The 17,246-nt window shown below is 44.5% G+C and overlaps 1 protein-coding gene across 1 annotated transcript in view; it reads right to left on the bottom strand.

Moving 5' to 3' along the window:
• Positions 1-4,759: 4,759 nt before the first annotated feature.
• Positions 4,760-17,246, bottom strand: part of SEPSECS (Sep (O-phosphoserine) tRNA:Sec (selenocysteine) tRNA synthase) — a 41,495-nt gene continuing 29,008 nt past the window's right edge. The window contains exons 9-11 of the mRNA XM_055140761.1: positions 12,026-12,119; positions 10,343-10,433; positions 4,760-5,390 (exon numbers count right to left, since the gene is read on the bottom strand). Of these exons, the coding sequence (XP_054996736.1) occupies positions 5,084-5,390; positions 10,343-10,433; positions 12,026-12,119 (492 nt within the window). The 3' untranslated portion in view covers positions 4,760-5,083. The remainder of the gene's footprint in view (positions 5,391-10,342; positions 10,434-12,025; positions 12,120-17,246) is intronic.

Raw genomic sequence — 17,246 nt, forward strand, 5'->3', positions numbered from 1 at the left:
AACCAGCAGCAGGAATAGAGAAAGAATCCCCAACCCTCCAAGAGGAAGCGGGGTGGGGGGGGCACGGGGGGTAATAATAAACACCACAGCTGACTTTTATACACCCGGAACTGAGACAGTGTCACGTAGCTCTCACTCATAGCTTCACGTCATTTATCTTCAATTAGAATTATTAGCTATTCAGCAACTGGAGCCAAAGAACTGCTGATACGCTGCAGATGAGAAAACATTTGCTCATCTCCCGGCTCCGGCTGTGCTTAAGCTAAATGGTGGTCACACAAGAGAGAGATCACTGGCTCCGGAAAACTGTTCGGGCTTATGTGTAGAGAGCAGGCTGCACTGGCAGCATATGCATCATGTCCATCTGCAGCATTCCTCCATCCCTCCTGGGGCTCCGTTGCAACTCTTCAGTTTCATTGGTTCTAAAATTCAGGCCTGAAAATCACACTAAAAAAAGTGAAAATAAAAATAATGTGTGTTTGTGTAGTGTGCACACTACATCACTGTGTGTGATGCCAGAAGTTAAACCCAGGTCTCAAATATGGGAGGGGGTGTGCCTACCACTGAAATACATGTCTGGTTACATCGTTTAATGTTTTTTTTAGGGGGGTGTGATTTTTTTTCTTTTTGGGTCACACCTGGCAATGTTCAGGGGTTACTCCTGACTCTGCACTCAGGAGTTAATCCTGGCAGTGCTTGGGGACCATATGGGATGCCAGGATCGAACCCAGGTTGTCCATGTGCAAGGCAAAAGCCCTCCCACTGTACTATCTCTCCAGTCCCCTGGTCACTCAACTTTTAAAAAAGATTTTATTATTGAATCATTGTGAGATAGACGCTTACAAAGCTGTTCATTAGGTTTCAGTCATAGTGTTCCAACACCCATTGATCCACCAGTGTACATTTCTAAGCACCATGTCCCCAGTTTCCCTCCCATCACCCACCCCCCAGCCCCCCCAGCCTGCCTCCATGGCAGACACTATCCCTTTAACACTTAGTTCTTGTCCAGTGTGATCATTCCCAGCTATTATTGTCATACTGGTCCCTTCTCTATCTTACCTACTCTCCACCCAACACATATTTGGGGTTGATCCCAACCATTGACCAGTCCTTCCTCCTAGTCCCTGTTTTCCCTGGCTGTGGATATGTCTTCTAATATATCTCTGACATCATCATCATCCTGTTGATTGTTGAGTTTCTCAAGCGGTCTCAGAAACATCTCCATTCGTACTATCCCTGAGATTTTAGAAGCCTCTCCCTACTCGTCCCTCCAACGATGCCGTACTGGAGGCTCTTTCAGGGTCAGGGGAATGAGACCCAACTTGTTACTGGTTTTGGCATATGAATACACCATGGGGAGCTTGCCAGGCTCTTCCATGTGGGCAGGAAACTGCCGATAGTTTGCCGGGTTCTCCCAGAGGGATAAGTAGGCTATAAGATAAAAGCTTCCGGGAGCTTACTTTTAAGTCTCTGGATGCTGGCCGTTGACAGGATTGCACGGCACTGGGGGCAGTCCCTGGGTGTGACCGCCTAGCTACTGGGAGATGGGAAATCTGGGGGGAGCAGGCCCAGTCCTGATCTGAGCAGCCTTGGAGGTCTCAACCCCAGGTCCCACACACCTGGGTTCCTCTGCTGGTTCCTTCATGCATGAGGCTCATCCAAACGTGTGGAGAGGGGCCTTGAGCATGGCTGTGGCTAGGCTCCGGAGGTCTTCGGCCGCCAGGAGCTCTGCTCAGGTTGGGGAAGAAAGCTGGAGCCCATCCCCTTCGAGGAGGCCCTGGGGAAGACAGCCAGGCACAAGGGCAAGAGACCCTTTATTTATGTATGCATGTATAATATACCACAAATGAATGCAGTGATGCAGTCATTCTATATCTGTCCCTCTCTTTCTAACTCATTTCACTCAGCATGATACTCTCCAAGTCCATCCATTTATAGCCAAATTTCATGGCTTCATTTTTCCTAACAGCTGTGTAGTATTCCATTGTGTAGATGTGCCATAGTTTCTTTATCCATTAGTCTATTCTCGGGCACTCGGGTTGTTTCCAGATTCTGGTGATGGTGAGTAGTGCTACAATGAACATAGTGTTTCTGCTGTGTGTTTTTGGGCCCCCAGGATATATTCCCAGAGTGGTGTTGCTAGGTCAAATGGGAGCTCAAATCTAGGTTTTTGAGGAATATCCATATTGGTTATACAACTTTTAAACCCAGGATTTACTCCTAGAAAATAAATGTTTTTTTGGGTTTTTTGGGTTTTTTTTTTCTCTTATAGGTCACACTCGGCGATGCTCAGGGGTCACGCCTGGCTCTGCACTCAGGAATTACTCCTGGCAGTGCTCGGGGGACCATATGGGATGCTAGGAATCAAACCTGGGTTGGCCGCGTGCAAGGCAAACGCCCTACCCACTGTACTAGTGCTCCAGCCCCAATAAATGTTAGCTATTTTTTTAAATCAGATTTCAAAGAGCTGAACATTGAAAATGTAATTTTATAACCTTTAGATGAAGTACTTTATCTCAATAACATCTCACCTTCCAATATTGTCAAATCAGTGTAACAGGATTATCCTGACACACCAGGAAGATGTGGGAATGGTACCTGGTATCTGCCTGAGCTCTTGATTTACACAACTAGAGATAAATACAACCCAGAAATCCATGCAGCCTTCTGTACTGTTTTTCAAGCATACTCCAAGGATGCCAATGAGTATTTAATTTTGAAAGCAGGTCCCATCTTTGAAATGGGTACATTCAATCTCATTCCAAAGGAACTCTTACAATCTCTAATATACCAATAAGCAGTTTGCAAAGTCTCCAAAGTATCTGTCTACGAATGTCTTGTTTTTATTTGGGGGCCACACCCAGCAGTGCTCAGGGCTTAGCCCTGGCTCTGCATGGAGGAATTATTCCTAAGGGGTATGGTGGACCATATGAAGTGCCAGGGATCAAACTCAGGGTGGCCATATGCAAGGCAAACACCCTACTGCTGTCCTATGGCCCTGCCCCACCCACAGAACCTGTTATCCCCATGAGCATCTCTTAGGAATGATGTTCCACCCAAGGAGGCCTGGGCATGGGTTTGGCATTTGGGTGTGTTCAAAAGCTTCATTCATCCCTCAGGCTGTAAGACATCAGTCTAAGTCTTTAAACTAACAACAAAAACCAGTGTTGTAGAGTGAGTCTAAAAATTCAGACTCAGAAAGGAACCAGTGAGCAGTGAGGGCAGAATGCACCTGTTTCTCATACTCCGTGGTTCTAGCTTTCTGAGCAGAAGTAGGTTTAAAATCCCCATGTCCCTCACCTTGGGCGATGGCCGCGCACATCTGAATGTGCCAACAAACACATAAAGGTTGCCCAAAGTGGAAATGGTCGCACAAGTCTTCATTTGTTCAAAGGGAAAATTGCTTAAGTGCCACACGAAACATTTCTATTTACAAGTGCAGAAACAGCAGCCTTGGTTATTTCACAGGAGGCTCTCTTATCTACAGATTGCACACATGGAGTTAGATTTTTGGAAGTATTACTGGCTAATTAGAGTTGCTATGGAAACTTCTCTTGATTTAAGGGGTTCATTCACTTTAGAGCTTTACTCAGAGTTGCCTCAGCATGATTGAAGTGCTGGACCAGAGAACACTTCGCTTCACAAAGTTGCCTTGTCCACTGTAGGACACTGAGTGGCACCACCTCATAGATGTTAACAGCACTCCACCAGCTGTGACTGACAGAAATGGAGCCAGAATCCTTGCTTGAGACCCAGAAATAGATCTCAAAAGAGATCAAAAGCCGCACTTAAACTTGGACCCACACAAGGCTGAAAAGAGAGGGAGAAATCAAGGTGGGGAAGGGTGGGTTGGCCTGGTGCCCACCCAAGCAGAGCCCAAGCAGAGCCCCTGGCAACCACTTGCTTCCACAATCCAAAATCTCCACCATGCCCCGGTCTGACTCCACGGTCTTGGGATGGACCTCACGAGACATAATCTGCTGCAAATTCAGGTATGTGGGTTTTGTGACTGAAATCTCCAGGCTTTCTAAGGGTGGGGATGGGCAACCTCACCCCATCTCCCTGTACTTCCAGAAGTCTCAACCATCACCTCCACACCCCAAAGCTGGCACCCAATTGAAAAGCTACTCCAGCCTTACCACCCTGACAAAAGTATTGAACACCTGAACAAACAAACTGACCTCTTAGTACCTGAACTACAAACCACAATGCACAAAAGGACAGAAAGAAGAAAAGTGCCCACCATACAGGCAGGCGGGGGTGAAGACTGGGGTGTTGGGGGATGCTGGGAGGGGAACTGGGGACATTGGTGGTAGGAAATGTACACTGGTGGAGGGACGCGTGTTGGATCATTATATGACTGAAACTCAATCATTAACAGTTTGTAATGGTCTATCTCACAGATACTCAATTAAAAAAAAGTAGAGAGTTCATGCCTGCTTCAGCTTTAATCAGTGGCTGAATAAATAGCAGCACTCCTACATTTAAAAAAAAATGGAGCCAAAAGTTGCTTAGATATAAATAAATTAGTTCTGTTCGGGAACTACTGCTGCTGAGTGAAAATTAAAATTTATACCTGGATTCCACTGCACCGCCAGCCCCCCCATACCCACCCACTCTGGGAACATCCATTTTACACGCATACTTTGACTTATACATATCAATAAACATCTAGCATTTGGTCACATTAGAGCTCTTTTTAAACTCCCTGTTATCAGAAATATAAGAAATTTATAAATGGGAGAGAAATGGTTAGGAGAAAGCAGACTACATACTTGAAAGATGTATTTTATTGTCAGATTAGCAAGAATTATCTGGATATCTCAGTTAACAATGACTCAAACAGAAAAATTCTTAGTATATATTATAATCTATTAAGCAGCATAAAGATTCAGGCAGTCTCATAATAAAAGGTCTTAATCATAAAAGAGGTTAGCTCAGACTGTATTCTATCCCTTGGCCAAATATTTCTCAACAGCTGAAATTCTCGAGCCAGAAAATCTCAAGTCTTGTCTTTAACTTGCTTGCTTGCCCTGTCGCGTCATCACTTCCCTCCAAGGACCAAGAAGAAACCCTTCGTATATCATGAAGAAGAATCCTGGTATGTCTCGAGCCGTAAATGATCTAGTTTTAAAGCCATTTCTTTTACACCTACATCTTTGGTTTCACCGTGATTGTCAACTTGGCATGTATCAATCTCTTTACTCTGTTCTTTTCTTACTGTCTTTAGACACTTGTCTAGTTTCTTTATGAACAGGTCCACATCCTGTTTCGTCATGCCAATGGCTGCTGCAGCATTGAGGTAAGCGCACGGGTAATTGTTTGCATGGGACATAAAGCCTTTGAAAGTGTAGCCATTCACGGTTTGCACAGACCCAAGAGGCACCACCCTGCAAGGGAAAAGATTTATTAATTTAATATGTCTGGCAAGGTTAAGAGAATATTACCTATAAACAAGATATCTGTGTTACTAAGTCATAGCTATTTATTAAAAAGTTAAAACACATTCATAAATCATGGTCTATGCAAAAAGAGTGTGCCCACACAGCTTGGCCAAATACAAGACTAATTCCAAGCCCCTGAGCAATGACGAGAAAGTACCTCTCCCCAAGCCCCAAATTATATGGGGCCAAGGATGTAGTTACTGAACTACACAGGCATTGCATGTGTGAGGCACTGAGTTCGAAATCCCAAATGCCACAAAGTGAAAAAACTAAAATAAAAATTGTATAACATACTGTTCTTGTATACAGAAGAATATTCCCTGGTGATAATCATGTTCTTGTTTTAACTCTTTATTGAGATATGACTGGGATATGACATATTTGTTTTTGGATATACAATAAAGTGAATGAAGTATTTATGTACACTGCCAAATTATCACAATGTGTGTTTTTCACCCTACAACCTTGTAGGATATCGCCCTCTTGACAACTCTCACGAATGTCTGCAATCTTACTGGCACTGGCTGCAATACTGTAAACGATCCCCAGAAATTCTTTTTAATTGGGATTCCATGACTCACAATGCTATTAATAATGGTTCTGGGCCCAAGCCAGAGTACTGTCAATAAGGCACTTGCTTCACATATGAATGACCTGTTTCAATCCCTGGTGCCCCATTTGGCTCCCCAAGCCCACCAGAGGTAAGCCCTGGGCATCACTGGGTGTGACCCCAAACAAAAGGCAGTTTCTCATGCATAGAATTCCAACACTACACCATTTCCCTCCCTCTCTCCACCACTACACACATCCCAGTGACCCTCCCACCCCACCACTACACACATCCCAGTGACCCTCCCTCCCCACCACTACACACATCCCAGTGACCCTCCCTCCCCACCACTACACACATCCCAGTGACCCTCCCTCCCCACCACTACACACAACCCAGTGACCCTCCCTCCCCACCACTACACACATCCCAGTGACCCTCCCTCCCCACCACTACACACATTCCAGTGACCCTCCTCTCCACCACTACACACATCCCAGTGACCCTCCCTCCCCACCACTACACACATCCCAGTGACCCTCCCTCCCCACCACTACAAACATCCAGTGACCCTCCTTTCCACCACTACACACATCCCAGTGACCCTCCTCTCCACCACTACACACATCCCAGTGACCCTCCCTCTCCACCACTACACACATCCCAGTGACCCTCCCTCTCCACCACTACACACATCCCAGTGACCCTCCCTCCCCACCACTACACACATCCAGTGACCCTCCTTTCCACCACTACACACATCCCAGTGACCCTCCTCTCCACCACTACACACATCCCAGTGACCCTCCCTCCCCACCACTACACACATTCCAGTGACCCTCCTCTCCACCACTACACACATCCCAGTGACCCTCCCTCCCCACCACTACACACATCTCAGTGACCCTTCTGTCCACCACTACACACATCTCAGTGACCCTCCTGTCCACCACTACACACATCCCAATGACCCTCACTCTTCCAAGGACACTAAGCCTACCTAAGCCTCCCTACCAAGAGCATCCCTCCCCCACAGCTCAATTTTGGGTCAGTTTTCCTGTTGAGTTGTCCCTGGGTGTGTAACTTTAGGCCCTGCTTATGAGAGCAATCGCTCTGTTTCTGTCCCTTTTCTTCTTACTGACTTCACTCAGCATGTGAACCTCTAGTTCCATCCATGTTGCTGCAAGTTGCATGATTTTGTTCCTCCTTGGAGCCGCATAGTATTCCACTGTGTCTATACACCACTTCTTTTTTTTTTTTTTTTTTTTAGAGTTAAACTTTTTTTTTTTATTTATTTTATTTTATTTTTTTTTTAAATTTATTTATTTTTAATTAGAGAATCACCGTGAGGGTACAGTTACAGATTTATACACTTTTGTGCTTATACTTCCCTCATACAAAGTTTGGAACCCATCCCTTCACCAGTGCCCATTCTCCACCACCCGTAAACCCAGTGTCCCTCCCACCCTCCCCAATCCCATCTCCCCCCCACCCCACCCTGCCACTGTGGCAAGGCATTCCCTTCTGTTTTCTCTCTCTAATTAGCTGTTGTGGTTTGCAATAAAGGTGTTGAGTGGCCGCTGTGCTCAGTATCTAGCCCTCATTCAGCCTGCAACTCCCTTCCCCCACATGGCCTTCGACTACAATGTAGTTGGTGATCGCTTCTCTGAGTTGACCTTTCCCCGGAACGTGAGGCCAGCCTCGAAGCCATGGAGTCAACCTCCTGGTACTTATTTCTACAGTTCTTGAGTGTTAGTCTCCCACTCTGTTATTCTATATACCATAGATGAGTGCAATCTTTCTATGTCTGTCTCTCTCTTTCTGACTCATTTCACTCAGCATGAAACTTTTCATGCCCATCCACTTGACTACAAAATTCTTGACCTCCTTTTTTCTAACAGCTGCATAGTATTCCATTGTATAGATGTACCAAAGTTTCCTCAACCAGTCATCCATTCTGGGGCATTCGGGTTTTTTCCAGATTCTGGCTATTGTAAACAGTGCTGCGATGAACATACATGTGCAGATGTTGTTTCGATTATACTTTTTTGCCTCTCTGGGATATATTCCCAGCAGTGGTATTGCTGGGTCAAATGGGAATTCAATATCTAATTTTTTGAGAGTCGTCCAAATTGTTTTCCAGAAGGGCTGAACCAGTCGGCATTCCCACCAGCAGTGAAGAAGGGTCCCTTTCTCCCCACATCCTCTCCAACAGCGGTTGCTTTTGTTCTTTTGGATGTGTGCTAGTCTCTGTGGTGTGAGGTGGTATCTCAAAGTTGTTTTGATCTGCATCTCTCTGATGATTAGTGATGCAGAGCACTTTTTCATGTGCCTTTTGGCCATTCGTATTTCTTCCTTGGTAAAGTTTCTGTTCATTTCTTCGCCCCATTTTTTGATGGGGTTGGATGTTTTCTTCTTGTAGAGTTCAACCAGTGCTTTATATACCATTGATATCAACCCCTTATCTGATGGGTATTGTGTAAATATCCTTTCCCATTCTGTGGATAGTCTTTGGATTCTGGTCACTGTATCTCTTGCGGTGCAGAAGCTTTTTAGTTTAATGTAGTCCCATTTGTTGATCTCTGTTTTTACTAGATTGCTTAGTTCCGTGTCACCTTTGAAGATACCTTTATCTTCAATATCGTGGAGGGTTTCGCCGACCTTGTCTTCAATGTACCTTATGGTTTGTGGTCTAATGTTGAGGTCTTTAATCCATTTTGATCTGACTTTTGTGCATGGTGTCAGGTCAAGGTCTAAACCCATTTTTTTGCATGTATACACCACTTCTTGATCCATTCATCTGCAGGAACTGTGTACCTCCTGAACCCCTCTCCTGCTCTGCTGATTCTTTGTTAAAGAACTGTAAGCTCTGGGAATCACAAACACCTTTACATTTCATTCAGAGAGAGGTAAAGAAAAATTTGTTTAGCACCAAATATAGAATCTGTCTTCACATACGCCCACTTTAAAGGAATACTAAAATTTATATGTAACACCACTTTGATCAATGGCCTTCTGTCACTTCAAATAAGCCACAAACTACCTCAAAAAAGCCACAAACCCAGATCTCTGAGCAGTGCTATGCAATGGAAAGTTTAAAAGGAAGGACCCAGAAGAAACTGACTGCTTACATGAATTTTTGGTACTTGATCTCATTGCTAGATCTGGTATAAACAAATTTCTAATAGTTTTTTTTTTTAAGGCCAAGAAGCACAATCTAGAAAGTGTGTCCATCCATACTCCCAAATACGTAAGCATGGGGGCGTGGCTCAAGTGGGGGTCCCAGGCTTCCCATGTGCAGCTAAAGCCCCAGACTTAGCCCCTGACACTTCCTGGTCACAGAGCACGAGGACTGACATGGGGTTGGTGGCCCCTGAGCAGCCCCTGGTGTGGGTGGTAACACACAGTAACACACAAACACTACACTGAGACACAATTACACGCTGAATTAATCGAAGACTGTTTCTTTTAAACACTTGTACTCTGGGCTGGGGGGTTAGCAAAGAGTCGGGGGCTCACAACACTGGCTGGATCCCTGGCACCACAGGGACCCCAAACACCGACGGGTAGGGCCTAGAGGAGATAGCAGTGCTCGGGCCCAGCACTGGTGCTGGGAGTGGCCACAGACACACTGAACACCACTTGGGAAGTGAAAAAAAGCAGAAAAAAAAAGGAGTATCTTCGATGTGAAATCTCTAATCTCTGGGAGTTGGGCAGAAATTCTTTAACAGAAGCCTGTAAAGAGGAGTACACAGAACAGGACATCCCAGGTCACTTCCCCCACCCCTAAGCCCCAACTTCAACAAATGTAAAGTGAAATTCTGGTTTGGGCAACGTCCCTCTAAGAACAAAGGAGACATTGATTAAGGCCGGGAATGCAGCTCGGGGTAGGGCACATGCTTCACAAACGTTAGGCAATGGGTTCAACCCGGACACCACAAAATGAAAGCGCATTTTCCAAAGGCAAGACTTAGAGAAGAACTGCCTGTCCTTTCTGCTTAGGAAGCCAACTTTTCCTTGACCCCTTTCACCCAGATTCAGTAATAAAGCTGACTTTATTTCCCACTCAACAGTGTGACAACCATGGAAGATCATCAATCAAAGAAAAACAAAGATAAAACTGTGCAGAAAGGTAATGAAACTCCATCTCCGACACAAACCAGTCCCTCTCCCTCCGAGGCCATTCGAGTGCAGCCAATGGGCAGGTGGGCGGTGATGCGCCTGGCCAATTCTCTCCTGCCGCTCCCTCCACAGAGAGCTCTCGGGGACAGGCACTTTCCCGTCGGGAAAGGCACTTGATCAGAGTTGCGTCGGGAAAGCCAAGAAGTCAAGGGCACCTGTGCCTTACCTGGCCCCGGAAACCTGCCGGGTGAAAAGCATGGAGCCAAGCTGAGTGACGGCTTTGTCACGGGGTTCATCTAGTGTTTGAAGTGTCACAGCTAAAAGAGAGAGAAAGAGAGAGAGAGAGAGAGAGAGAGAGAGAGAGAGAGAGAGAGAGAGAGAGAGAGAGAGAGAGAGAAGGAGCTTCATGAGTCTTGGATTACCAGCACGACCCACACTAAGAAAATACTCAGCGCTGAAGCCTCACATATTTTATTATCGTGTTAAATGACACTGAACGAAATCACCACCTTGACTGTTTTCAAATATCATGCAACCATCTCCTGTCAACTAACCATCACACCTGCTGCCTCTTCAATTCTGACTACTTAGGAACTTCCTATAAGTGGAATCGTCCAGAATTTGTCTCTTTGCGACGAGCTTATTCAGAAGGTAATGGAGACATTCATCATCAAGTAGCACTGTTTCACGATAATGCACTTAGCGGTAGTAAAGCTCTGTTTTGCATGTCAGACAAAAATATGCCATATAATTAGCATATTCAGAATTGGAACAAAATTTAAATATTACCCTTCCAAAGGGTGGAATTTCCAATTAAAAAGATAGAAGAATGACTTGATCAACCTGGCAACTTATTACTCAAATTGAATCAAATTGTAAGAACTTGCAAAATGAGAATGTGAACATACTCAGCCCGTACATATGACTAAGTATGACCAACCTCAGCATATAGGGCTGGAAGTGATCTCTCTAAGGTTATGGTGGGTAAAGTGGATTCTTTTTCAGACTACTACTAGTAGCCACTTATTTAGACTGACTTACCACACGAGATACTTGACAAATACAATCTCAGCCATTCGTTAGCAAAAGCATTAGAGGTTAGAGCACGGCAGCATCAGGATTCAAACTATACTCTATCAATCTACCAAACTATACCATGCACCTAGGCTATAATTATGCCAACTAGACGGAGGCTTCTCAAAAAAGAGACTGGGTGGGCTTCAGGAAATGGTGGCCAAATGGTTTCCCTCGGAAGCTCACTCCTGAAAAAGACCTGAACTACAAAGAACTGCTTCCTTACCTTCGTTGAACATACAGAAAGTATGAAATATTATATATTTCATATATATCATATATATCACAGATTCACAAGTTTGAAAAAGCAATTATGAAACGCAAAATTATGGAATGCATAAATGTCAACATTCATAGCATCCTGTGTAACATTCCATGTATACATGGCCAAAACACAAAGTCCTTATACAAACAGAAGAAATGATCGTAAACAAATAAATACATCAAGTTACTCTAAGTCTAATACGTACACAATAGCATTAAAAACAATCACAAAATAGTTTAAATTTCTGATATTATGGTCTTTATCAACAATAGATATTTTAAAAATATTTTCTAGTGTTATCAGCAACAAATAATTTTGGTTGAGAGCAAAAATTATTTTCTGTATATTCATATAATATTGATCTGGATTCTTTTGGCAATTGTTTTACCTTAGAAACAAATAATAAGCATTTCTAAAAATTAAACATTTTTTTAATTTACAAATGCACACTTGACTGCATTAAGAGATATCACCGGAACCAGAGAATTCACATTCTTTTAAACTTCCTCCCAGGGACAACTCAGAGGCAAAGTTGTTCTCCCCCACCCCCACCCCAAGAAAAATAATTACCTAAAGATATGGGGTTGTGAGGGGTCTGTAAGAGCCTTTCTCCATAGGCTTCTGATAGTGTCTTCAGTTGGCTCGACAAATAAGAAAACATTTCCTGTGGAAACAAAACGCGAGGTTGAAAGACAACCAAACACCTACTGCAAACCGCCAGACTAGCAGGACAAAGTCTGACTGGTGGGACGTGTGTGCTGGAACTCGGCTCACCAGGGCGCGGCAGGTGTGACGCTTGCCTTTTCCCCACAGAGTGACAGTGACGTCGCCACCACGGTGATCGGAAAGCACAGGACGAAGGCAGAGCAGGGCCGGAACCTGCCCGTCCCCTCTGAGGGACTCGGGTGCATGCCTCCTGGACCACTGCTCTAGCCACGCCCACCTCTCCAGTGGGCCGCTGCACTGGGCTCCTGCTCTGTCCCTGGCCTGCTCCCACACAGAGGCCAGAGTGGGCCTCCACAGGAGGCACCAGCGACAAATGGGTGGACATGGAGGGCACCACGCAGAGTGAAGTGAGTCAGGCACAGAATGACGGCACTCACTTGTGGCGCAGAGAAAAATATACAGTAGGAGACTAATACCCACGGCCAGGGAAAATAGGGGCTAGGGGAAGGTAGGTAAGAGAGAGAAGGGGTCAGTATGACAAGAGCAGCTGGAAATGATCATGCCGGACAAGAACTGAGTGTAAAAAGTAGGTAAAGGGACATACGTGATAACCTCTCAGCATCTGTATCGCAAACCACAATGCTTAAAAGGGAGGGAAAGAGGGAGGGCGGAAGGGGGGGGGAGAGAAAGAGAGAGAGAGAGAAGTGCCTGCCATAAAGCAGGCTGGGAGGGGGTGGCGGGAGGGAACCTGGGGACACTGGTGCTGGGAAATGTGCACTGGCGGAGGGATGGGTGTTGGAACACTGCGTGACTGAAACCTAATCAAGAGCAGCTTTGTCGGGATCTATCTCAAGGAAAGGCCGACCCCTGATGGAGAACCTTCCCAGCCAACCTGGCCCAGCAAACAGCCAGCCCTACGCCTTCCCCCCCCCGCCACCCCGCGCTCACAAGATGTGGGTCACACCCGCTTCTCCACCTGCCCCTGACGAGAGACCCTGGGCACCTGGCTGCCCCAAACTCCCAAACTCTTCTTCCCGCCCCAGCCTTCGAGGTGGCTGCTTCCCTGACACCGCCCGCCTCCCATGCCTTCCCACGCTGGAATCTGAAACGAGCTCCGCAATCGGGGTAGCGGACACGGATCCATCAGGCCCTAGGGCGCGGACTCCAGGCGCTGCCTTCCTCACCTCTGCATCCCCAGCATCAAGGGAAAGATGGGCCACGTTTCATATGAAATTGGAGAAAAGGCACTTTTTAAAAAAATTTTTTTCAGGGGATGGGAGGTGTTTGCAGCCACACTCAGAAGTGCTCAGGGGTAACTCCTGGCTCTGCCTTCAAGAATCTCTCCTGGCGGCGCTCAGGGGACCATATGGAATGCCAGGGATCAAACACCGGGCTGGTTTGATAGTGCAAGGCAAGGCAAGCGCCCTACTCACTGTACTACCTCTCCAACCCCAGAAAAGGTAGTTTAAAGATGTATTTCCCTTAAGTCACTGTCACTGTCACTGTCATCCCATTGCTCATCAATTTGCTCGAGCGGGCACCAGTAACATCTCCATTTTGAGACTTGTTGTTACTGTTTTTGGCATATTGAATGTGCTTGCCAGGCTCTGCCATGCGGGCGAGATACTCTCGGTAGCTTGCCGGGCTCTCCGAGAGGGGCGGAGGAATCGAACCCCGGTTGGCCGCGTGCAAGTCAAATGCCCTACCGCTGTGCTATCGCTCCAGCCCATAAAACCACATAAGCTGAAATTAACAATAAAAGGAATAAGTCCTGAGCACTGTCAGGTGTGGCAACAAAAGCAAAAGAAAAATATTTTTTGAAAAAAAAAATCATCCTAAGTAAGTGTACAGATAAAACCCATTTGGACAGCCACAGTTAAAACATTTAAGCACTAGTGATACACCAAAAAATAGGGCGACAAGTGAACCGGCAGAAAGTGACACCTCCCCTTGGGAGGCACCGAAGTTGCTCCCTCTTCTTCAGGGTGGGGCAGAACATCTGCACTGGACAGGATCCAAGAAGCTTTTCCAAGTCTGAAGCCCAGACATAACTAATTCGATATTTTTGTTTGGTAAAGATAAGAAGGGTGAGGTTTCTAACCACTTCATACATGTTCAAGGAGTCTATTTAAGCAAAAAAAAAAAATAAATTCCTATCCATGTTTACCCTGAAAAAATTCTGACCTGAAAAAAAAATCTGGTTATTCTTAAATGTTCAGCATGTTTTCTAAGATCGATTCTTAATGCAGAACTCTGAAATCTTAGGTAACAAAAATACGATCATCTTATACATCCACATTTGTCAAATCTAATGAAGTCATAAGCAAATGCCGCTGTTAAATGAGATAAAGTGCAGAGAAATACTTCAGAACAGAATCAAACTCCGCTTCAGAAACGAGGGGTGTGTGTGGGGGGGGGGGGGAGTAGAGACAGGCATCTTTCCTTGCACGTAAACATTCCCAGACCTCCTACCTAAACCAATATTCTGATATGCACTTCAGAAGGTGAAACAATCTGATAATTAAAGAAATGAAAGGCTTTTCCTATAACTGGAACAACTCATTTTTATTATCACACCAGCAAGCACCAGTGAAGAGTAGAATTCCTGGATTTCATTTGCATATTTCCATCCACCATCAAGTTAACTAGGTCATGGATTTAAAAGACTCTGTATTATTTATTAAAAGAAAAAAATGTTTGTGCTTAAATCACATTTTGATTCGGATATAATTGCTAATTTTTACTCAGCTATATTAGATACACTCAACTCTTAATAGACACATGAGGGTCTAATTCTCCTAGTCTCAATCCCTCAACCTTGCATATGCAAAATCGAATCTGACAGCCAGGAAATGCCTTTTACAGGCATTTCTAACAGTTTTCTTCCTAACAGTAGCAACAGTGAATTTGTTTCAGTAATAAGAACTAAATTAAGGTATTGTTGGAGCTGGTATAGTCCTCAAAACCATCACAAGTGCGTGGTACTTGCAGAGGAAGAGGTGTTTAAGAGTAGTTAATTTGTACTTAATTGACTTGGCAATTTCTAAAAAACAAAAGAGTAATGTTTCCTTAGTGACACCCCTAGAGGGTGCTTCTAAACTTGCTCAAGCGTACATGACTATTAAAACACCGAGTTCCCCTATGTTCAATCTCTAACCGTATAACAAATGGCTTTTAAACAATTCTATCAATCGCCCCCTAATGCCATCGGAATCCGGTTTTGACAGTAGCTCACAGGAGGATAAAATACCTTCAGACTACCAACATAATACTAAGGTACCTAAAACTCACGTATCACTAGCTTGGAAGTAATGAGACCAAAAAGAAAATATTTGTGAGTGAAGTTTACGTTAATCTGCAAATATTTATAGTACAGCAATATGCTACGTAATTCAATAGGCAAAGTTAAAAATATCTTCAAGTGCAATATATAGAATCCTACCATTGCCTACAAATCTGGGCCCTGCGTGCTCCCCCATTAATATCACTACATCTTAAATATGTTGTTTAGGATACCGCACCGCCGTTTCTTACACTAAAACTTAGCTAAGCAGTTTTTTAACCTAATATATTAATGGTAGTACAGAACCTGCACTATTTTTTGCTACGGTTAAATCTATAACTGACATTTATTATAAAATACTTCTGCAAAGGCAAAAATTTATAAGCACCCCGAGCAAATATATATAGAAAGATCTTACTTAAAAGAAATGAAATATTATCGATTTTCTATGTCTTTTGTGCTGTATTTAACTTAATTTTAAAAGACTTTCCACTAGAGATAAACTGAACTGTACACCTGAATGCTAATGTCAGCTGTATTTCCAGGATGAAAACACAAGACTTTACACGGCCTCTTGAGATGTTGAGTGGAAGTGGAATTAGATAGTGAGCATTGTCTTTCAGATGCTTTTCGAAAACTGATTTGCAGCTGCGGCATCAATTATTCCATGTAACCCCAAAGATATACATAATTCACTCCTTTTAAAAAAAAAAATGGTCATACGTAAACATGCGGTTTTGTGCAGCGAGATTAAGATGAAAGGAAAGGTCGAATCTCCAGCACCACACAATCACCTAAGCACCAGCAGGTGTGGCCCCCAAACCAAACAACCAAACAGGCCTGCCCCCTATTTCGGAGCCTGCCTCGTGGGGGGAGTAGGGGTGCCTCGCCTGGGCCTCCCTGCAGAAGGATAACTCAACAGCGCACAGCTCATCTGTGGGGCTGCCCAGATCGGGGGTCCACACGGCAGCTTCCGGGAAGGCCAGCTGCAGTTTGCGGCCCGTGTCCTTTCAGACTTCCCTTTGGCAACTCACCAACCACGGCCCACAACAGCCTTCCCCTCTGTGCCTCTTCCCTGGCTGCTCGATTCACAAGGAATGAGCCCGCCCCACCCCAGGGATCTGCTCCAGAAGCAATGCAGCATGCAGACAAACTTCTAAAACTGGATCTTTTATTTATTTATTTTGCATAGAGAAACACAAAGAAATGGTCTCTTAAAAATGTCACCCCCTACCCCGGCTGCTTTTAAGAGGGAGGTCAAAGTTGTGCTCACTGTCCCTTCAATGAAGCAGAGGTGCTGATCGGGAAGTGGCTGAGGGCAAAGAGGTTCGATTCAGACAGAGCTTCACTCTCTCTCATCCTTTCACCCTTCAAATAAGGCAGCTTGATGAGGTTTCTGACTTAACTGTGGAAAGGATCAAGCTTCTTCTGAAGAGAGAGGAAAAACTAGATAAAATAACCTCTAAAAATACCATTGTGGCGAAAAAGTGCACAGAATTTTTTTTAAAAATCCCAAGTTTACTTTTAAAGCTCCTTTTTTGAGTACGCAATAATATAAAAAGGAACTCTCCATGATGGTGTATATAAATAGCTCTAGCTGGAGCAAAATAGATCTGCCTCAGCTTCTCCAGAGCTGAACCAATAAACTATCATGATTAAAATTTCACAGTTCAAAAGTCCATTTAAACAAAAGACGCCCTTACTTCTGCAACAAAGCCAATAAAAATATATAAGTAAATAAAACACCACTATTTATGCCATAATTTATAATTATAGATGCAATTATGGTTTATGGAGAACATCTACATTTTTCAACTAAAGGACTGTCTATTGGATAAAGTT

This window comes from Sorex araneus, chromosome 5 (genome assembly GCF_027595985.1).
Source record: "Sorex araneus isolate mSorAra2 chromosome 5, mSorAra2.pri, whole genome shotgun sequence".
Taxonomy (NCBI): Eukaryota; Metazoa; Chordata; class Mammalia; order Eulipotyphla; family Soricidae; genus Sorex; species Sorex araneus.